The sequence below is a fragment of the Haliotis rubra genome, unplaced genomic scaffold, assembly GCF_003918875.1.
Source record: "Haliotis rubra isolate DU_JTF1 unplaced genomic scaffold, ASM391887v1 Scf175, whole genome shotgun sequence".
NCBI lineage: Eukaryota > Metazoa > Mollusca > Gastropoda > Lepetellida > Haliotidae > Haliotis > Haliotis rubra.
The window spans coordinates 490,896-515,288 of NW_025765725.1; the positions used below are offsets into that span (position 1 = coordinate 490,896).

At 39.6% G+C, this 24,393-nt stretch overlaps 2 protein-coding genes across 2 annotated transcripts; both read right to left on the reverse strand.

Annotated features, from left to right (window-relative positions):
* Nucleotides 1–6,918: 6,918 nt before the first annotated feature.
* Nucleotides 6,919–14,163, reverse strand: LOC124272981 (fatty acid-binding protein, adipocyte-like). Its single transcript, XM_046708220.1, has 4 exons — nucleotides 13,954–14,163; nucleotides 11,780–11,949; nucleotides 11,153–11,263; nucleotides 6,919–7,317 (listed from the first exon to the last, which is right to left on the reverse strand). Exons 1-4 carry the CDS (start codon nucleotides 14,063–14,065, stop codon nucleotides 7,267–7,269), a joined length of 444 nt encoding a protein of 147 aa, XP_046564176.1. The 5' UTR covers nucleotides 14,066–14,163; the 3' UTR covers nucleotides 6,919–7,266.
* A 2,186-nt stretch (nucleotides 14,164–16,349) lies between these two features.
* Nucleotides 16,350–22,723, reverse strand: LOC124272982 (fatty acid-binding protein, adipocyte-like). The gene is made up of 4 exons (XM_046708221.1): nucleotides 22,514–22,723; nucleotides 19,156–19,325; nucleotides 17,290–17,400; nucleotides 16,350–16,769 (listed from the first exon to the last, which is right to left on the reverse strand). Exons 1-4 carry the CDS (start codon nucleotides 22,623–22,625, stop codon nucleotides 16,719–16,721), a joined length of 444 nt encoding a protein of 147 aa, XP_046564177.1. The 5' UTR covers nucleotides 22,626–22,723; the 3' UTR covers nucleotides 16,350–16,718.
* Nucleotides 22,724–24,393: the final 1,670 nt, after the last annotated feature.

Genomic DNA, 24,393 nt, shown 5'->3' on the forward strand with positions numbered 1-24,393 from the left:
TCAAGTACAATTCAACGCTATGCTCATAATGGAGTTGAGTTGGGTTTTGCGTCACATCGGCATTATTCTAGCCATATAGTGACGAGAACAAGTTTGCATTAATAAACATACACACTCGGAATGAGTTTTATTTCAAAACGTATATTCATTACATTGTCATTTAAAAGCAGAAAAAGTCATAGCATCAAATTTAAAGGCAGGAAATTTGTTAGTCACATTACACAGTTACAATTTATGGTACAGATCAACTTCCCTCAGGTAGTTCACTATCAGATGAGCGCTCACGCGGGAGAACAGATCTTTTAGGTTTGTTGCATCATAATGTGAGTCCCTTGCAGACGATAAGTCCACGCATTCAATCAGAATATGCTTGACCTTATAGTAACCTTGTTAGGGTTTATATTTGGTCTAGGATAATTATAATACCTAGAATTTGTTGTCGGGGAATTAGCTTGGGACCGCAACACCTTTAAATAACCAAGAGAAGCATCGATTAGTGGCCAGTCTTTATTCGGTCATTTCATGAGGAGTCAAATTATAAAAAACATCAGCATTATTTCAAACTTGGACAATTAATACCTAATATGAAAATCATGTGAATTAATAATTACATAAACCTTACTGACAATATACCTTACAATAAACAATTGCCAAGATTACACGGAAGTGAGGACACTTCATATTATATTGGAAACATAATACACGAGATGTAGCGCAGCTGAGAAATATGCGTAGAGAATGATGAGGTAACTGTTCAGTAAGACACGTAGTACATGTGCTATCAATTGCTAAAATAATCTTCTATGGAAGTCGTAAATGATAGGCGTTACTTTGCTACATCCCACAGAATACAACCTAAGCAGAATAATAAGAATACACAAATAATATAAATGTTCAGTCTGCTAGTTGAATCATATGACCACATCTGAATATCTAGACTGTCGCGAATTACTAAAGATCATATGCCGAACGGCATGTTATTGAATAAGTACACATATACATACTTAAAGCTTTACAGTACTGAGAACGTAGCAATATGTGAGCAACAGAATGAAACAACAATGTTTATGTGCGCTCAGTAGTTTTGCGTGTACCGTATTGTAACCTCACATAATATGTACATTGTTTAAACATTGGTTGATGAAAGGTAGCATGGAACATTTGAGTTAAACACATATAATAATCATTTAGAAATACATTCACTGACATTCACTTTCATTGCAAACACGCAATAAAATATACAACACGTGCGCAAGAATTGCTTTGCTTCCACGAGCCCGATCATATGTAATTGTGATTTACTGAACCTATATTATGTCTTAACGTTACTACATTATACTGTAAACTATTTTGATGTAAGATTGTTAGATTGGTTCTACATGGTCTGACACAACTATGATACAGATATTCCTTGTTGTACTTATTCAATACTGCATAGTTTAAATGATGATATTGGCATAAACTAACAGTATGGAACGTAATAGAAAACAGAGAAAATATGAACATAATTTAAGAACATACAATGAATGAATTGAACATGGCTTACCTTCAAATAACCAAGAGAAGCATCGATTAGTGGCCAGTCTTTATTCGGTGCATTTCATGAGTGAAATACCCCGAATAAAGGCCGTTATATATACCACCGATGCTCTCAGAGTTCGTGATATGGTCGCGCGTTCAATGGTCACTTCTTTAAACAATACTTACAAATGCTGCTAATCTACACTGCTGACTATCTAAATCTTAAGATTACCTCGTAGCTTTGAAAGACTTGAGAGTGCAGAAATGACCAAAATTATCTAACAGTTTTCTCGGAGAGCGTGTTATCATAGAGTAATGTTTACTTCTCTCTCCGGACATGTCGTCTTAACAGTTAGTACATAAGGCTTATCAAGAAAACTTGGGAATGAAGACGAGCGTATATCGATACTGACAGATTATAGACTTGGGCCGGACCATGCATGTAGTCTTAAAGCTTAACACATAATGCTAATTATCTTACAACTTGGAAAATGAAGATCAACACTAACTGAGACAGCGTTTAGTATTCTCGTTATTGAATAAAATATACAAAATGTGCTGTTTAGTCCTATTTTATAAAGTCACAATTATTTATATAAGATTGAGGAAAGTATGACGTATTTTAGAACTATGATATACCCCTGGGCGTCGTGGAGCTTTTGTCCTCAAAAGCTTTTATGTTGAGAACAGTATACAATTTTTCAAAATACAATGAAACAAAATAAAGGAATGAATACAAGAAAACCAATCACATCAAATATCAGATATATAAATGATTACACAAGATAATAGATACACAATATAATGTATTGCTCAGATGCAATGCCCACACATAAATGTATCTACAACATGTCTGTCTGACCAAGGACCTGATAAAAACTGTTGTGGACTTGAAGAATGTATGCACTAAAAGGTTGTGATAAAATCTTATGGAGTTTACGGGCATTAAGAAAAGATATTCTTATGTTGTTAGGGATAACAAGGGAAGTTGTAGTCAGCTTGTTTGTAATGGTGAATCCTGGCCAATCAACAGAAAGAGTAGGGAAGAAATAACCTGAGATTCGAAGGTTGTCTATACTGTAAGGTGGCTGAATGTTCCAATAAGAAGGGCACAGAGTCAGGGACATGACTGGGACAGTAACACAATCCGGACCTGTAGTCAGTTCCAGCAGGAGACCATTCTGAGAAGCGGAGCGTCGGCGACATAGAAGGAGCAAGACAGAAGCAACAGCTACAGTGAGTAATCCTAAAAGGATAGACACGTGATAGTCAGCCAGATCCCTTAGCACAAAGTCAGATACACCTGTACTAGGAGTAGTTGGAGCGATGTAACTGAGATCTGGAGGCATCACAGCTTTGACAGGGGCAGCCCGGGTGACCAACAAAAGAGCAGCAGTAAGTGAACGAATTTTAAAGAACATCCAAAGGGCCAAAACAAAGGTTATACCAGAGATAGTACTGGCAATAATGGCAATGAGGAAGTTTGTATTCAGCCATGTGGTTTGAACAGCAATTTTTCCATCAAGAAGAGGCTCAGCTATTGTTTGAAAAATAGTTTCATCTCTCTTGGCACTCTCTGCAATATGCTTGAGACTAAGATGGGCCTTATTGTCATTTGCCAAAGTATCAGACATCATGTGTGAATATATTTTAAATTTTGGAATAGAAAAATTAAGAGCTTTCTGAAACGTTGTATCTCAGGCAATTGTTGAGAGAGCAGATGAATCAAAGAAATGTTGAAGTAAGGCTAGATTAACAGGGAAAAGTTAAGAGAAAAGGCTGCTGGGTAGGAGAATGTTTCAGTTGATAATGAGCAGTAACAAGGAATTTCTAGAACACAAAAGGAACAACCAGTAACCATTCTATGGCTGCCCTTACAAGCAAGCCTCAGAAAGTGGATCCTGTAGACGAGAACATGAGAGTCATCTATCATTAGTATCTGGGAAGGCTCTGGTTTGGTAATGTAACGAAAATCACAGAGAGCCTTCACAGAAGATTTGATGTTTTGAAACAAGGCAAAAGTACACGAAGGCATAGTTGTAGAATGGACCGCAATACGAAAGGGACACTTAAGTAATATGTCATCACCGAAGCAAGAACCTGTCATAGAACTGGAGAGTTCAACATATTGTTGATGATCTTGTGAAATGGCAATAATATCTGGAATATCTAAAAGTTGTGTAGCATGAGATGAAGTGTCGTTGATGGGTAAGGGCAGAGATATTATTTTGAATAGTTGATATGGCTTGGTCATAGAGGACAACAAGGTATATTGTCAGTAAGGTTTGTGTAATTATTAATTCACATGATTTTCATATAAGGTATTAATTGTCCAAGTTTGAAATAATGCTGATGTTTTATATAATTTGACTCATGAAATACACCCAATAAAGACTGGCCACTAATCGATGCTTCTCTTGGTTATTTGAAGTTGTTGCGGTCCCAAGCTAATTCCCCGACAACACATTCTAGGTATTATAATTATCCTAGACCAAATATAAACCCTAACAAGGTTACTATAAGGTCAAGGTTATTATAAATGGTGGAGAATCCGGGTATGTCGTCTTAACAGTTAGTACATAAGGTGAGGTGAGGATGAAATTGGGTTTTACGTCGTGCTTGAGAATATTTCGCTCATAGGACGACTAGTACATAAGGCGTAACAGGAAAACTTTGGAATGAAGACGAGCGTATATCGATACTGACAGATTATAGACTTGGGCCGGACCATGCATGTAGTCTTAAAGCTTAACACATAATGCTAATTATCTTACAACTTGGAAAATGAAGATCAACACTAACTGAGACAGCGTTTAGTATTCTCGTTATTCGATAAAATATACAAAATGTGCTGTTTAGTCCTATTTTATAAAGTCACAATTTTTTATATAAGATTGAGTAAAGTATGACGTATTTTAGAACTATGGTAATTATAAGAGCGGATTTATAAAACAATAACTATTGTTTGATTGTTGCCGACACTGTACAACATACTCCACATGGTGGCATCCTGGAACCAAACCAGATAATACAAGTGATGGGCCAGAAAACACAGACACAAGCGCATTTAGAAATATTGTAAAAACCGAAAACAATATGATAATTTTGAATATTACATGCTTCTGCAATAGTATTACGTATTTTGTATTCGGCATATACCTGAATGAATGGAAGGAGGTGTATACGGTTCATGTCAGTTAAGATGCGTTTTAGTGCTTCTTACTTTGGAAATGTAGCTACAGTACAACCAGAAATTATTGAGAATTTAAGATTGTAATTGTTTTAATTTTCTTCACTCATTACTCACGTATTAAATGTATATTAGCAGAACATAACTCCAGATTCAAAGACAGGTGAACAGTTAGTATTTTGTCAAGTCACCATGGGCAGCAATGCAGGCTTCAATGCGGCGGGGCATACTACAGATCAAAGAAGTTAGAAAGTCGTGGTCCATGCTGTCCCAATATCGGACCACCTCTTCTTTCATTTCACCAATATTTGTCAGATTTTTCTCATTGACACTTTCCTTCAAAAGTCCCCAAACATTTTCCATTGGATTTAGGTCAGGGCTATAGCTTGGTCAATCTAATAATGTCATATTTTGGGTCCGAAACCAGGCCTGTGAATGCTTTGAACGATGTTTTGGGTCGTTGTCCTGCTGGAAAATCCAAAAGTTTCCATAGAACACGTGAGCAGATGGAAGTACTTGTCCCTCGAGAATATCTGTGTACCGCTCACTGTTCATATTCCCTTCAAATACACAGAGGGGCGTTGCCCCTAACACATATATGCCACACCACACGTTAAATTTCGGACTGTACTTTGGGCGCTGATACAAAGGTTTTTCAGTTTGTTTGGCCCAGAATTTCAGTGTATTAGGAAACAGCCACACAGAACTTTCATCTGAGAAAATCACATTGTCCCAGTTAAAATTCCTATGCTGTAAGCACCAGTTCAACCTTCGCTCCTTTTGTTCAGGTTTCATGATCGGTGATGGAATTCCTCGACTTTTCTGCCAACCCATTGCATGCAGCTCAGCTCTAATTGTCTCCTTACAGACAGCCACAGTTCCTCTATCAATCATATCAAGCCTTAAGATTTTTTAAACTGCTTCGTTTGTTTTTAGAAACAAGAATACCAAGTCGCCTCCTGTCACCGACAGTCAATTTTCTGAGCCTACCTGCGCCTCCCTGGTGCCCAGTGCCATATCCATTTGCATTATTTTTCAAAACACGATAAACAGTGAACAAAGGGATGCCTGTTCTACTTGAAATCACTTTAGCTGATCTGATGTCCTTGTTATAATACTCTAATATCAACTTCCTCTTCTCTAAAGCATCCATACTGAGGATCAATGAAAATGTCGTCTGCTAGCAAGTAAACAAAGAGGGATAACTCTTCACAAACTAATGAAAAAGGATTAACAGAGTTGTCTCTCTTGAATGAAACCAAGCACTTGATAGCTGATCAAGGTTGTTTATACTAGAAATCCAATTAAATATATTCCTAAAATTCTCAATAATTTCTGGTCATACTATATAAGGATATTGAAAAGATACTGAATGCCAATCACATCACTATTTATGGTGTGACATTCTGGTTCTCAAGAAGCTTGGACCCTTGACCATGGCATTTCTGTCTCATGGCCAATTTGGTGAATGTGTCAAGCTAAGTGAGATGAAACAAAGATAAGACCTCAGCAGTGGACACTGTCTAACCGGGTGTATAGATTGTAATTTAAACCCAGACGCCAGTCACCAAACGCCATGCAGGTTTTACACTATGTCGCCTATGGTTGCCTGCATGCTGGCGTTATTAAAGTACTCTCCACGCTTAACTCGAATATTTTCTGTGAGTGAGTGAGTTTAGCTTTACGCCGCACTCAGCAATTTTCCAGCTATATGGCGGTAATGTGTTCTGTCAAATGCTCTTTCCGGTTCAAATGGTTTGCTTGTTAACTTTTCACCTCGACATAGTGTCCGACCTGAAACTTCAAGTCCACCACATCATTTATTGCCCTGTTCAATTTTCATCAAAGCTTCAAACCACTGTAAATAACCGAGTCTGGACCAGGCAATCCTGTGATTGACATCATGAGCAACGTAAATGGGATACGATGACATGCATCAACCTAATCAGCGAGACTGACTACCCCACCCCGTTTGTAGCCGTTTTCGACTAACGGTGATCGGAAATCGCATCTTACAAGCGTGGGGCGGTGGGTAGGCGAATGGTTAAAGCGACCAATCGTCACGGTGAAGACCCGGGTTCGATTCCACACATGGGTACAATGTGTGAAACCAGTTTCTGGCGTCCTCCGCCGTGATATTGTCGGCGTTAAACAACAAATACAGCCTCACACATTCGACATACAGGATAGCAAAACGAAGCACTACACAAGTTAGGTAAATCTATATTTAAAAATGATAGGGGGTGATAAGGATATAGTTTTGAAATTTTGTCTTATTACAATCAAAACTAACGTGCGTTGAATCTCCATCTGATTTATTTAAAATGCTATTTCAGGGTTTAACAAATTACGAGTAAGTGGCAAAAGTATATGGCAAAACATGACGCTGGTCCATAAAATATATACATAGTGCTGTGAAAACAATGTATGGTTTTCCTATGCAACATATTCACAGGTATTTGCGAATGTCTTAAATATCTCGAATAGTCCTGCGTACGCCAAACAGATCACTGCGATCTGAACATTGTCTCTCGTCACTTGCAACAACGGCGACCCTATGCACGTTCAAATATTCTTGTTGCGACTGTGTTCCCCGCCTCAAGTGTCTGAAAAGCAACGGAAAATATATAAAACACGATACAGCATTTCATTTATCACTATTCCCCAGTCACGGGGAACGTGGTCATTTTGTTCCATATAGTAAAGAATAAATTGCAAGTAGTCTGTTTAGTTTTACGGAAAGTGAGTGAGTGAGTGAGTATGGTTTTATGCTGCTTTTAGCAATATTCCTGCAATATATATCACGGCGGGGGACACCAGAGTTGGGCTTCACACACTGTACCCACATGGGAAATCGAACCCGGGTCTTCGGCGTGACGAGCGAACGCTTTAACCACTAGGCTTCTCCGCCGTCCCTTTTACGGAAAGAAAAACTGTAGGTTATACGGAGAAGAAAAAAGGCAAATGTTTCACGCACTTTGTAGTGTTTTTAACAAGTGGGGTCATTATCAAGATTATGGTATGCCGTATCAATCACCGAGGACAATGTCAACATCTGATGTAACCTCCGCCAACTGCATTAACATCCCTGACGTTCCTCCTCCTCCTCACTAACTGTATCAGACGTTAAATTTGACGTTGAGGTGTTGCGTTCCATTCTTGATGGAGGACTTTCACGAGGGTATTCTCGGGACGTGGACAACCTGTGTCGTGTTAAAAACAAGTCCAGAAAAAAGTGTCCACTTCGTGCGAATGGGTTACTGAGCTAATTAACGCCAGGCAATAGACAAAGTTGTATGTTATTACAAGACTTCGGGCAATACTAAATTGTGAAATTATAAGGAAACGAAACAGGCTTTTTAACAATTTTAATAAGTAAGACAAACACAGTGGCGCTGATGTGTTCAGTATGTTTTTGGTGACCTCGTATCTTTCTTGCAGGTTGGAGTATTTTATCATTTAACATCGACAAACCTCAATTTCATTCGGAACAGCGAGGTGGTTATGTACACTGAGCGCCTTGGTGAGGATGTCGTTGACGCTAGATACAATTGATTTACAATCCTTGATGGTACATTGCCAAGTACACCAGTTATTTCGTCTTCTCTTCGGGATTCTGTAAGTGTGCCCATTCACGCAGAAGTATCTTCCACTTCAGGATGTGGGAAGAAATTTGTAATCCAACTGTATGTTTGCCATAGCGAAAGTGATGCACGATTTACCTCATTTTGCCAGAATTATATAGTACAATTTTCTTTACACTGAGTAAACGTTTGAGTAAATTTACTCACCTACTGATGTATACTTATGATGAACATTTTTTATTAAATCAATCAACACTGAAAACAATTTCTGAGTGAACTCACTCACCTATCATAGTCACATGCTTACCAGAGTGAACAGAGTTCATGAAACCTTAACAATTCCGGATAACACAGTTGACATTTTAACTCTTCCCGATCAGTAAATCCCTTACAAAAACAACACACGACATCAAAGGTACACCGACGTTTGGAATAAAGGATCTCTCTGGCGTATTCTGCACCCATAATGTCCAAAACATGCTCTATAGGATTGCGGTGTGGACTCCTGGCGGGCTAAGGTAGAGTTTGCTACTGCCTCTTGACGTCATCCATGAAGACTAGTCTTGTGTTCCGAGGATGGTCATGGAAATGTGGCACAACAACCGTGTCTTGGATGTCAGTGATGTACCGATGTCCATTCAGATTTTGTCTAATCGTCACAAGGCCAAGTTTACAGCCATATGAGATGCACACCCTACCATCAATAAACCTCCGCCAAACGGTACTTGCTCCAAGATGGTTAACACATGTCATCGGTTCCCAATTGCGCAGATCGATGTTCATGCTGTTGGTCACTGGATTGTCTGGTTCAGACTCGATTATTTACAGACCGCCGCCATATAACTGGAATATTGCTGAGTGCGGCGTTAAACTAAACTCACTCACTCACTTGCTCCAAGATATTCCGTTGTGCATATGCAGTGTTTCTGCGGCACCAAAGACGAGCTCGACCTTCAGTCGGAACAAAAATCTACTTTCGTCCTACCAGTGGATCCTTCCCAGTCAAATTCCAGTCGAGTGTGACATTGCACGCCCTGCTGCTTTGTTGTCTGGGAATAACAGAGGCCGCATGACAGATCCTCGGGCTCTATACCTGGCTGGTTTTAGAAGTTTTCGGGCCCTTCTGTTGGACACACGACGATGTGGAAGCTACACTGTATTAACAAGCTACTTGACATGACCAGATGAAGTCTTTATTCACACCATTATTCACAACAGTGAGACTGTAAACAGTCGCTGAAAATAGCGGTTTTGTCAATATTCCAGAATGTCATCTTGCGGAAATATAAGCTAATCGTAACCATGTCATCAGAAATCCCCAAGCGTATATATACTGCAGATCAAATATATCTGTTTTATGCGGATTTTCGTTTGTTGCCATTTTGTAAGTGACACCGAACCCTAAATAGTAGCCGTTGTCTGATTGGTTAAATCCGTTCGGTCGTCTCGCGTTTGATTGGACGGTCATAGGTCGCTCAAAAGTTAGCTGACGCGACCTACTTGGGTGTTTACTTAGACTGGAGTTGTCACCGGTGAACGACTGAAACGCTGACCTTTCACCTTTACTACTTCCATGGTGTTTTCTGGCCAGTTGGCTGATAGTCGGTGATTGACAACCAGCTAGCTCTTGCAATAGCCATGCCAGCATTCCGTACACCAATAACTAACCATCTTGGAGCAGTTGTCACTTGCGGAGGCCCATATACACTAAACGCCAAAAGAAACGTTACCCTCCTCCCTTAATGACGGCTGGCGTTTTGATGCGTGCACGTCCACGTCCACTTCTTGGTCTGTCTACGGTAACCTCAGTCTGTCTGAAGCCCTGAATAAGTCTTATAACCGTGATGCGGTGGTTTCCGAGGGCGTTGGCAACAGCATTGTATGTCGACCCAATCTGCACCATCCCAATGGCTCTTTCTCTCTCTTCAGCTGTTAATCGTGGCCTTTTTCTCATACTTGTGTATCAGATCATGTATTCTAGTCTCTCTTCATACCCTATAGAATCATTCTACATGTGAAATCGATGCATATTGCTGCGTTGTGGCGACTGATATTGCTATGTGTAAACAGAAAATGGAAAAATGTTGCTTTGCAAGCAAAAATGTTAACTAAGATAATCTTACATGTTCCTAAACATTTTTTCACAATATCAAAGACACGTTTTATTTGTTTTCACTAATGCAAACTAGCAGAAAATGTTTTAAAAGACTGAAATCATAGGAATGATTCTTTTACAATTTTACACACTCTACAACAGTTGTTTCTTGTTTTAATAGTTGAAAAATGGTGACTTTAAATGATTTATCTTTGTCCCAAAGCAGAATTTTATTCCAACCTTTCTGTTGGACATCTAAATCACTGTTATTGGTTTATTTCGGCATGGACAAAATAGGACAATTTAACTCTTCTGAAAAAGATGCATTTTACCTAAATATGAATGCATTTGAGAAATAGTTTTCGTCATTTTGATAAAGTTGTGTTGTTCAGCTTTCTTGTAAACTAATACCTTCTAACATATCTTTGATAGTTTTTTAAGTAATTCATAAAGGTAGGAGGGTAACGTTTCTTTTGGCGTTTAGTGTATGCTTTGATTATCAACAACGAAATCAATTGATTTTTCAGGTTATTGCGCCATGTGAACAGTTTACTGAAACTTGGTAGTTACTCAAGGAAGGGTACACGTATTGCACGTGGTACTCAGCTTTGAACACACATAACTATTTTCCATGTGTATGTATAAATGGCACAAATGTGGACCAGCTATACCTTTTCTTGACCTTCCGTAGTCAAGATTTAGCAGCCACATGTTAAGGAATTGTTACAATTACCAGAGTGATTATGAGGCGGAACTACTTACAAGGATCAGTTTGCCATCCTTGATCTCACGGATCATTTTGTGCTTCTTGTGTTTCGAGTCAACAGGGTCCACATCAAAGACTATCTTCCCATCAACAAACGTTGGGTGCAACTGTAATTAGGGACACAAATACCACTAAGACATAAGTACACATTCATTCTCAAACAAAACCCTTGCGTATACAAACATCATACATCAAGAAAACTGTTGGTGATTTTAAATTCTAATGTTGGTTTGACTAGTGGAACTGAAACTGGGTTTAGTTGCTTTAGTTTTCAAGGACGACCTAAATTCCCAAATGAGAGAAGGAACACGCGATTTCCGTCAATCTTCTTCATCTGCGAGAACACGTTTGAAATATTTGATCCCACTAACATAAATTATAAAGTAAAATGTCACTGAAACTAAATTTGCATTTAACCCTCAAATTATGTAATCTAATCCTTACTTTTCCTTCTATTAATCCCATTTGCCCAATCTAGATAATCTGCGTATCAGTGAGTGTTCAGAAGACGCTGGATGATCCGATTAAGTTTCTATATTAAACCCACATGCGTTATGGAGTGAGTGAGTGAGTATTGTTGACGTCACTATATACATGTGTATCGGCTTTAGCCTTAAGCATACCTTGGCTTTACCGTGTGGCATATCCTGATCAAACGTTTCCCCGAATCTGAAGAGGAATTCTTGTGATTTGACCATAGCTGACATGTAGATGCGGACCTGATCGTCAATGATGCTGATTTCACAATCTGGCTTCATGGTGCTAACCATTTTACGGGCAAGGAAAGGGGCATCTGTGAACAAAAGAAGGGTGTCCTCATCTCAAAAGAGGTATTTGTGTTGTCGGGAGGTACATAGTGGGTATTGCTTCGATGGAGATGGTGTGGTACTATCGGTACTACTACTACTACTACTACTACTACTACTACTACTACTACTACTATTAGTAAATACTACTACTACTACTACATGTACTACCGAGGCTGTCGGGTAGCCTAATGGTTAAAGCGTTCGCTCGTCACGATGAAGACCCAGGTTCGATTTCCCACATGCGTACAATGTGTGAAGCCCACTTTTGGTGTCCCGCGCAGTGATATTGCTGGAATATTGCTAAGAGCGGCTTAAAACCAAACTCAATCACTCACACACTACTGCCATCACTTATTAACCCGTAAAGATTCGGGTCAGAATTGATCTTCAGCAACCTATATATACTTGTGGTCAGTTTAATTTCTCTGACATAGTTGACACATGTCATATATAGATGTTCATGCTGTTGAGCACTGGATTGTCTAGTCCAAACTCGATTATTTACAGAATATTGCTGACAACAAACAAACAACTAATTTTATTCATCCAGTTACTGTCATTAAATATCCCATTACCATTTGAACTTTAAATAGCGATTCTACTGAGACTGGCCGAAAGTCTACTGCCATCTTTTAACGCTTGCCTAACTTGGTATTCCGTGGTGTTAATGGGACGGATGTACTCCAGTCAACAAAAAAGTGGTACTTGATTTGTATACGCTGAACCGCCCTAAGGTACATCGTTATAACGTATATTTGAGTATCATTTTCTACGCTTAATAAGATGTTTGGTGCTATTGTAGCATCGGTGGATGCTAAGATACCTCGATCAACATGTTTACAGAGACTTCAGTGCGGTGCTGAATGAGCAATACTGGTCAATGCATCCGTACATACAGACATACAGGCGGACCTTACTGTGTTAATACAGTCAGTGTACATACAGACATACAGGCGGACCTCACTGTGTTAATACAGTCAGTGTACATACAGTAGACAGACTAAACATAGGTAACAGGATCAACCAGTCACACGGAACATTTTCACAAGCGGGTGCAGAGTTATTAATAAACCAAACTAGCCCAGCTTAAAAAGCGTCATTATGATTCTCCGCCATGATAATACGAGTACATTGAGCTGTCTATGGTCACGGGTTAGAGGTCAAAATATAGGCCGGTCTGTGACTGAGTGACGTGCACGAAAGGTCAAGGTGAATGCAGCTCTTTACATATGAACGTGGGAGTCTACAACAGACTGATTGCTGTATGCGTCATGTTTCGCGTCTGACGCTTGAACCACGTTGCGTTAACCCTCCGATTGCCTGAACGAGTAACTGCATTACTAACAGAATGACCTTCACGGTGTATTTTTATTGCGTGTGTTATGACTTACAGAATGATCTTCACGGTGTATTTTATTGGATGTTATAATCACTAACAGAATGACCTTCACGGTGTATTTTTATTGCGTGTGTTATGACTTACAGAATGATCTTCACGGTGTATTTTATTGGATGTTATAATCACTAACAGAATGATCTTCACGGTGTATTTTATTGGGTATGTTATAATCATTAAGAGAATGATCTTCACGGTGTATTTTTTTGCGAGTGTTATAATCACTTACAGAATGATCTTCACGGTGTATTTTGCTGGGCATACATTATGTTATAGCGAACTGACAATTAAACGCGAGTGTAATGTATTCGTAAACAACACAACCTTGTTTGCCAATTTGACTCGACGATCAGAGGTAGGTAAGAACTATATAGGGCACAGCCACAGTTTATTCAGTGTTTCCTTGTTGGTACAATCATACTGTCTATACAGTATAGTTAGAATTGCTACGATGTCCACTCACGAGCCCACTTCTCTATGAGCTTCCTTCATCGATGATACAGATTTATTTATCTATATATGTACCATATACAAACGAGGTATTTCAAACTGGGTATGTGATTATGAGCGTAAAACAAAGATAAATATTTACCCATTTCTTTGAGGAAAGCTTCGAAGTTATTAGATTCCACCATTTTCCACTTCCCCACAAACTTCGTCCTGATTTCCTTAATGATGTCGGCGTTAGACTGAGATTCTGCCATTATTTGTTGAGGATAGTGGAGCTTGCACTACTGTGAGACCGACGAACGTGTACCCGACCCTCGCTGTACCTATACTTACATCTACAGCAGTTACCTCCCTTAGACTATACACCCGTTATTATTCAATTTCTGATCGATGAATGTGTCAATTAGCTCTCTCAAGCATGGCGCGATGTACGTGCTTGTTGACCGCCAAGAGTGAGGCGAGGTGAGTCAGTGAGTGAGGCTTGCGTTCAGTATTTGTACATGCACTTATATATCGACCGCAACCTTGCGTGTGTATGGCTGCTTGGATTAGTATGGATAATAAATTGGGTTTTATATTGCTAATCCAACGAGCTTACTATGTCGCGATTTAACGCATACATCACACTGACTTAAAGCTTCGAGCCGAGCAGTACAACATATTCACTTATGAAGAGCACAGGGTACGGAAACAACAAGTAACATATTTCAACGTCCGTTCTCCGAAAAGGTGCTTAGCCACTTGACCAAGCAAAACGTGCTCATGCCAAGCCCTGGGGCGGTGGGATAGTCTAGTGGTTAAAGCCTTCTCTCGTCACGCTGAAGACCTGGGTTCGATTGTCCACATGGGTGCAATGCACGAAGCCAATTTCTGCTGTACCCCGCCGTGATATTGCTGGAATATTGATAAAAGCGGCGTAAAATATATAAACTCACTCGCTCATGCCAACCTTTTAAGATATACCTCGGAATTTGCTGAAACGTCCCGCATACTGCAACCAAGCTTAACGGGTTTTCTTTCCCATTACTTCCGGGGGCCTACTCCGAGTGAGTGAGTGAGTTTGGTTTTAAGCCGGTTTTAGAAATATTCCAGCAATATCACGGCGCGGGACACCAGAAATGGGCTTCACACATTGTGCCCAAGTGGGAAATCGAACCCTGGTCTTCGGTGTGACGAGCGAACGCTTTAACCACTAGGCTACTCCGCCGTCCCTTTTACGGAAAGAAAAACTGTAGTTTACACAGTTTGCATTAACATCCCTGACGCTCCTCCGCGCTGACTGTATCAGACGTTAGATTTGACGTTAAGGCGTTGCGCTCCATTCTTGATGGAGGACTTTCACGACATTTTGCACTAAAGAATCTCTCTGGCGACCCATAATGTCCCAAACATACTCTATGGGCCTGCGATCTGGACTCCTGGCGGGCCACGGTAGAGTTTGCCAGTCACTCATTCTCAATAAACCGTTGCATTGATGTCTCTGGTTATTTAACTTATAACGACAATGTCCTTGATTAATCTGGTGATTGGATTAAATGCAGTAGTACTTGGGTGTACTATAGCAGGCATCCATTCAGTGTTTTTATGTAAACTTCAAAAGCGCAAAGGAAGGATATTACTGATTTTGTAATGTACGTTACTGTCTCCAGGCTGAACTGACAAAAGTCATTGGCTTTGTTTTAATGAATTCTGCAAGAAATATTATAAATAAAGTAGTATTATGATAAACGAGATATGTGACTATACATTTCTATTAAGCTCCAATGATGTGATCGTTTTGCGGATTTTGCAGAGTATGTTATAACTGTGTCTCCAGTTTTCATGCAACTCACGACTAACTTCATAAATCCATTGACGCAAACAATATTTACGGAGTAAAAACAATTATTTGGATTTATTTTAAATGATAATAATGTACTTTACAAGAAAACAATGTTTGGTTCTTACAAAGAATCGTTTAATGTTTTTACACTCACTTTAAGTGCCATTATTCAGTGATTATGGTTAAGGATGTAACGTACGTGACCACCAACTGTTCCTCAATTTGAGATTAAATATATAGGTCATTATTAAAATAATGCATGTAGTTGTTTTTATGCAATGTGTCATAAAAAAATGCCGACAAACTTGGGATCAATAAGGACAAACTTGTACATGACAGAAATTTGCGTTACCGTAATGTACGTTACCATCCGATACGAAACTACCAGCCACGGGTCGCTGAATGTGAAACAGCTTAGTTTGAAACACGTGGAGTGACGTAGCCATTTTTGCTTACGCCATTAGAACGCACGACAGCCGACCATATCTTCCGACTTAGATTATCAACAAATTTCGGTAAGTGCTTTGAGTGTTTTTTGTCAGGATAATATGAGGCTGACTTTATCTGCACATTGTTTCCTCATCTATAGCCTGTACTTTCTGAAACATTGTCATATTGATGAATGCTATGCGAAATACGTCGTATGGGTGTTACTGAATATGTGTTATGTACGTTACAATTGGTAGACATAGAGGATAGCAAAACGAAGCGCAACAGAAGTTAGGTAAAGGTTTATTTAAAAACAATAGGGGATGATAAGGATATAGTTTTGAAATTTTGTCTTATTACAATAAAAAATAAAGTGCTTTCAATCTCCATCTCATTTATTTTAAAATGTAATTTCAGGGTTTAACAAATTACGAGTAAGTGTCAATGTTGTTAGTACCGTCACGTGGAAATGTATATGGCATAACATGGAGCTGGTCCATAAAATATATATCTAGTGTTGTGAAAAGAATACATTGTTTTAAGGTGCAACTTATTCACAGGTATTTGCGAATGTCGTAAATATCTCGAATATTCCTGCGTACGCCAAACAGATCACTGCGATCAGAACATTGCAACAACGTGCAACACCAACGACCCTATGCACGTTCAAATATTCTTGTTGCAACGGTGTTCCCCGCCTCAAGTGTCTGAAAGCAACGGAAAATATGTAAAACACGAAACAGCATTTAATTTATCACTATCCCCCAGCCACGGGGAACGTGGTCATTTTGTTCCATATAGTAAAGAAAAAATTGCAAGTAGTGAGTTTAGTTTTACGGAAAGTGAGTGAGTGAGTATGGGTTTACGCCGCTTTTTGCAATATTCCAGCAATATCACGGCGGGGGACACCAGAAATAGGCTTCACACATTGTGCCCATGTAGGGAACCGAACCCGAGTCTTTGGCTTGACAAGCGAATGCTTTAACCACTGGGCTACCCAAACGCCCCAACTCACCTTTGAAAAAGCATAACTATGATATGAATATAAATGGCTATATGTGGGTTACAAATCATAGGTGTTGCAATTCTATTTTCCATGTGTATATATGGCGCAAATATAGACCGTCCATATATATCTTTTCTTGACCTTCCGTAGCCAAGCCATAGCAGCCACATGTTAAGGAATTGTTACAATTACCAGAGTGATTATGACGCAGAACTACTTACAAGGATCAGTTTGCCATCCTTGATCTCACGGATCACTTTGTTCTTCTTGTGTTTCGAGTCAAAAGGGTCCACATCAAAGACTATCTTCCCATCAACAAACGTTGGGTGCAACTGTAACAAGAAGACAAAGCCATCAATATCCCCCCGCAATGGCAAAATACTCTTCATAAATATGTCAGTTAGCTATGACTATGTCAAATGTTTTGGCGTGGTTATATCAATGAGTGAGTTAGTTTACTTTTATGCCACACGCAGCAATATTCCAGCTATATGGCCGTGGTCTGTAAATAATAGAATCTGGACCAGATAATCCAGTGATCAACGGTATGAGCATCGATCTATACAATTGGGATACACTGATATGTGTCAACCAAGTCAATGACTATATTGCAAAGTGGAAGGAGAGTATTGAAAGGTTTTTAAGTTCTGCTCCGAAAAAGAGCACCAACACCAATTTCAGTCGAAGTCAAACTTTTTTGCCATGGAAATGCAAAATATAATTTATTCAGAAATCCAAAACTACCAAAAGGCACCAGTCCATCACCAGATCTATCTATGTGTGAAGTTTGGTAAAGAAATATTGAACGGTTTTAAAGTTCTGCTCCAGAAAAGAGTACCAACACCAATTTCAGTCGAAGTCAAACTTGTTGCCATGGAAACTGATTTTTTGTTTTCTGATTTTTTTATTATAATCAGAAATTAAAAACTACCAAACGGCACCAGTTCACCACCAGACCTATCTATGTGCCACGGCTGGTAAAGAAATATTGAACGGTTTTTAAGTTCTGCACTGGAAAAGAACGGTCGGACACACGGACGGACGGACGGACGGACGGACTGCGTGCCTTACGGGGGATAGTTAGGGACGAACATACCAGTAAGACATAAATAAACTTTCACTCTCACACAAAAACCTTGCGAATACAAACATTATACACCATGAAAACTGTGATTTTAAATTCTAATGTTGGTTTCAATAACAGACTGGTGGAACTGAAGGTGGGTTGAACATTTGCTTTAGTTTTCAACGACTACCTAAATTACCGCATGAGAGAAGGAACAGGTTTTCCATCCATCTTCTTTATCTATGAGAATCTTGATATGCCTGAGTGAGTGAGTTTAGTTTTACGCCGCACTCAGCAATATTCCAGCTATATGGCGGCGGTCTTTAAATAATTGAGTCTGGACCAGACATTCCAGTGATCAACAGCACAAGCATCGATCTATGCAACTGGGATACAATGACATGTGTCAACCAAGTCAGGAAGCCTGACCACCCGATCCCGTTAGTCGCCTCTTACGAGCAGCATGGGTTGCTGAAGACAAATTCTAACCCGGATATTCACGGGTAAGCACACGTTTGAAATATTTGATCCCACTAATACAATTGTATGTAAATTGTCACTCAAACTAAATTTACATTTAGCTCAACACATTATGTCATCTAATCTCCCATAAATCTCTTTATAGTATCAGTGAGTGTTCAGAAGACGCTGGTTGATCCGATTGAGTGAGTGAGTTTAGTTTTACGCCGCACTCAACAATATTCAAGCTGTATGGCGGCGGTCTGTAAATAATCGAGTCTGGACCAAACAATCCAGTGATCAAAAAGCATATGCATCCATCGGCGCAATTGGGAACCGATGACATGTGTCAACCAAGTCAGCGAGCCTGACCACCCGATCCCGTTAGTCGCCTCTTACGACAAGCACAGTCGCCTTTTGTGGCAAGCACGGGTTGCTACGACCTATTCTACTCCGGATCTTCACGGATCTCCGATTAAGTTTCTATATTAACCCTACATGCGTTATGGAGTGAGTGAGTATTGTTGACGCCACTAGATATCAGCTTTAGCCTTAAGCTTACCTTAGCTTTACCGCGTTCCGTTTCCTGATCAAACGTTTCCCCGAATCTGAAGAGGAAGTCTTGTGACGTGACCATAGTTGACATGTAGATGCGAACCTGGTCGTCAATGATGCTGATTTCACAGTCTGGCTTCATGGTGCCAGCCATTTTACGGGCAAGGAACGGGGCATCTGTGAACAAATAAAGCGTGTCCTCATCTCAAAATCTCAAAAGACAGAATTAGATCTTGAGTGTTGGCGGGAGGGACTTTAGTGGGGATTACTTGGATGGAGATGGTGGGGTACAATCGATACTACTGCTGCTGGTACTACTACTACTACTATTACTACTAGTACTACTACTTCTCGTAACGATGAAGACCCAAGTTCGATTCCCCACTAGGGTACAATGTGTGAAGCCCATTTCTGGTGTCCTGCGCCGTGATATTGCTGGAATATTGCTAAACTCACTCACTCACACACTACTACTACCACTTATCAACCCGTGAAGATTCGGGTCAGAATTGATCTTCAGCAACCTATATATGCTTGTGGTCAGTTTAATTTCTCTGACATAGTTGACACATGTCATATAAAGATGCTCATGCTGTTGATCACTGGATTGTCTGGTCCAAACTCGATTATTTACAGAATATTGCTGACAACAAACAAACAACTTATTTTATTCATCCAGTTAATGTCATGAAATATCCCATTAGCATTTGAACTTTAAATAGCGATTCTACTGAGACTGGACGAAAATCTACTGCCATATTTTACGCTTGCCTTATTTAGTATTCCGTGGTGTTAATGGGACGGATGTACTCCAGTCAACAAAATATTGCTACTTGTTTTGTATACGCTGAACCGCCCTAAGGTACATCGTTATAACGCATATTTGAGTATCGTTTTCTACGCTTAATAAGATGTATGCTGCTATTGTAGCATCGGTGGTTGCTAAGATACCTCGATCAACATGTTTACAGAGACTTCAGTGCGGTGCTGAATGAGCAATACTGGTCGATGCATCCATACATACAGACATACAGGCGGACCTCCCTGTGTTAATACAGTCAGTATATAGTATGACCAGAAATTATTGAGAATTTTAGGAATATGTTTAATTGGATTTCGAGTATAAACAACCTTGACCAGCTATCAAGTGCTTGGTTTTATTCGGGAGAGACAACACCGTTAATCCTTTGTCATTAGTTTGTGAAGAGTTATCCCCCTTTGTTTACTTGCTAGCAGACGACATTTCAGTGATCCTCAGTATGGATGATTTAGAGAAGAGGAAGTTGATTTTAGAGTATTATAACAAGGACATCAGATCAGCTAAAGTGATTTCAAGTAGAACAGGCATCCCATTGTCCACTGTTTATCGTGTTTTGAAAAATATTGCAAATGGATACGGCATTGAGCACCAGGGAGGCGCAGGTAGGCCCAGAAAATTGACTGTCGGTGACAGGAGGCGGCTTGGTATTCTTGTTTCAAAAAACAAACGAAGGAGTCTAGCAAACGTAAGGCTGGATATGATTGATAGAGGAACTGTGGCTGTCTGTAAGGAGACAATTAGAACTGAGCTGCATGCAATGGGTTGGCAGAAAAGTCGAGGAATTCCATCACCGATCATGAACAAAAGGAGCGAAGGTTGACCTGGTGCTTACAGCATAGGAATTTTAGCTGGGACAATGTGATTTTCTCAGATGAAAGTTCTGTGTGGCTGTTTCCTAATACACTAAAATTCTGGACCAAACAAACTGAAAAACCTTTGTATCAGCGCCCAAAGTACAGTCCGAAATTTAACGTGTGGGGTGGCATATATGTGTTAGGGGCAACGCCTCTCTGTGTATTTGAAGGGAATATGAACAGTGAGCGGTACACAGGTATTCTCGAGGGACATTTACTTCCATCTGCTCACGTGTTCTATGGAAACTTTGGATTTTCCAGCAGGACAACGACCCAAAACATCGTTCAAAGCATTCACAGGCCTGGTTTCGGACCCAAAATATGACATTATTAGATTGGCCAAGCTATAGGCCTGATCTAAATCCAATAGAAAATGTTTGGGGACTTATGAAGGAAAGTGTCAATGAGAAAAATCTGACAAATATTGCTGAAATGAAAGAAGAGGTGGTCCGATATTGGGACAGCATGGACCACGACTTTCTAACTTCTTTGATCAGTAGTATGCCCCACCGCATTGAAGCCTGCATTGCTGCCCATGGTGACTTGACAAAATACTAACTGTTCACCTGTCTAATACGTGAGTAATGAGTGAAAAAAATAAAAAAATGACAATCTTTAAATTCTCAATAATTTCTGGTTGTACTGTACATACAGTAGACAGTGTAACATGCGCTGGTGTAGAGTTATTAATAAACCAAACTAGCCCAGCTTAAAAAAGGTCATTATGATTCTCCGCCATGATAATACGAGTACATTGAGCTGTCTATGGTCACGGGTTAGAGGTCAAAATATAGGCCGGTCTGTGACTGAGTGACGTGCACGAAAGGTCAAGGTGAATGCAGCTCTTTACATATGAACGTGGGAGTCTACAACAGACTGATTGCTGTATGCGTCATGTTTCTCACGCTTGGACTACGTTGCCTTCGTTTGCCTGAATGAGCTATACATTACTAACAGAATGATCTTCACGGTGTATTTTATTGGGTGTGTTATAATCACTAACAGAATGATCTTCACGGTGTATTTTATTGGGTGTGTTAAAATCACTAACAGAATGATCTTCACGGTGGATTTTATTGGGTGTGCTATAATCACTAACAGAATGATCTTCACGGTGTTTTTTATTGGGTGTGTTATAATCACTAACAGAGTGATCTTCACGGTGTTTTTTATTGGGTGTGTTTATAATCACTTACAGAATGATCTTCACGGTGTTTTTGTCAAATAAACTGACAATTAAATGAGAGTGAAATGTATTAGTACATAACACAACCTGGTTGCCGCTTGGACTCGGCGATCAGAGGTAGGTGAGTGAGTGAGTGAGTTTAGTTTTACGCCGCACTCAGCAATATTCCAGCTATCTGGCAGCGGTTTGTAAATAATCGAGTCTGGACCAGACAATCCAGTGATCAACAGCATGAGCATCGATCTGCGCCAGAGGTAGGTAAGAAATATATAGGACACAACCACGGTATTCAGCTATTTGTTTCCTTGTTGGTACAATCATACTGTCTATACAGTGCAGTTGGAATTGCCTCCACTAACTACCATGTCCACTCACATGTCCACTTCTCTATGAGTTACCTTCATCGACGATACAGAGTTATTTATCTATATAAGTACCAAGAAAAAAACGAGGTGTATCAAACTGGGTCAGTGATTATGAGCGTAAAACAAAGATAAATATTTACCCATTGCTTTGAGGAAAGCTTCGAAGTTATTAGATTCCACCATTTTCCACTTCCCCACAAACTTCGTCCTGATTTCCTTAATGATGTCGGCGTTAGACGGAGATTCTGCCATTATATGGTGAGGATAGTGGAGCTTGCACTACTGTGAGACCGACGAATGTGTACCCGGCCTTCGCTGTATCTATACCTACATCTACAGCAGTTACCTCCCTTAGAATATACACCCGTTGTTATTCAATTTCTGATCGATGAATGTGACCAATTCTACAATGGCTACGTGAAATGTTCGAATTTGTTTGGACAAAAATATAATTAGACGCTATCAATACTGGATTGAAAATGCGTCTGATTTCAGGGCAGCTTCACTGCGCACGTACGTATGCTACTGCCGCACAACTTCAGCTTGACCACCAACATGGCTAATGGAAATGCTGATAAAACATTTATTAAAACTCGAAAAATACACTTGACCTACCTTTAGAATCACCCACCAAATAAGCGCACGTGAAGTCAAACGTATCTTTTTGTTTCTGAACATTGCACGACCCGTCCCTTTTCTTAACCATGACGTTGAGGAGCTTCTCCCCTCCCCCCCCTCCCCAAACTATGTGTTACTGTTTGGGTTTTGTTTGGGTTTCCTTATCATTGCTTTTATACTTTCACTTTTAGGTTTTAGGGGTGGGTTTAGATGGCCTTGCCCCCTACTATGGGTGGCGAAGGGGATTTTTCAGGGTTTTTTTCTTTCTCATCGCCCTTGCTTTCGATGTTATTCAACCAAGCACTACTCGCATGTCAATATAAGTCTGTGGGCGTGACGTGGTCTCTGGCGGTAACTATTACCCAGTCATTATTGGCGGTAGGACGATATACCTTATAGTTAACCTGACCATGAACATTAGACACACCCTGATCAAAATACCACTGTCACGTAAATTACCACTCAACAACTTTAAATAACGGATATTAGTGATACTATCATAAGCAAGGATCAAAGCAGAAATTTCGAAGGGTTTTGACGTATGAACTTATAAAACTTAGAAACTGGATCATGGATAAAGGGGGTAGCTTTAGCTTTACAATCATTGGTTCGTGTGTTGTACTGGACACACCATTCTCAGACATTGCCGTCACTACAGGCTCCTGTGGACCAACGTCTGCAGTAGCTTCATTCTAGTTCATAGAAGTTAGACTGGATTTTATATTTTCTGACAATTCTTTTGTTTCTCTCTCTACGTTTTCTTTTGCTTTTGCAGCTCTAGACAGTGTACTGGTTTGCTTATTATACTCTTAAAAGTTCTGTTTATTTCCTGTTCCATTTGTTTCCCAGTTCTGACTTTTCCGTTCTCTGTATTCGATTTGTCTCTCTGCTTGAGATTTAGTCACAGTATCTGCAATAGATGACCTCAATTCAAGCAATAATGTATAGATACTATAATTTAACATAATGTCGCTTTCTCAAATCTGTGTAACCTCTCAGAAATCCTAAATATATTATTGTAAGTTACGTTGTAATTTACGTTACCAGCAAATATAAGACTTTATAAATGCTTTATTATGAATCGCTTGTAATAACAACACTACTTTGAACAGGTTCCCAATAGCCATTTGTTTAAGAATAAAACCATGTTTTAAAGTATTATCATCATACCAAGTGTGCAGTTTATTATGTAAAGACCTACAACAACAAATAACCATACACTGAAAATGGTTCTGTTTACATCTTTAAACTTAAATCTCTCCGACCCAGTCAGAGCTTTACTGCTTTGTCACTTGATAGGAAACCATATTTTTCAATATTCAGCTTACTTGATACACCAGTGATTTATACAGAAATTAAGGTACAGGCAATGACAAGTAATTTACGTCACAGTTCTTGTAAT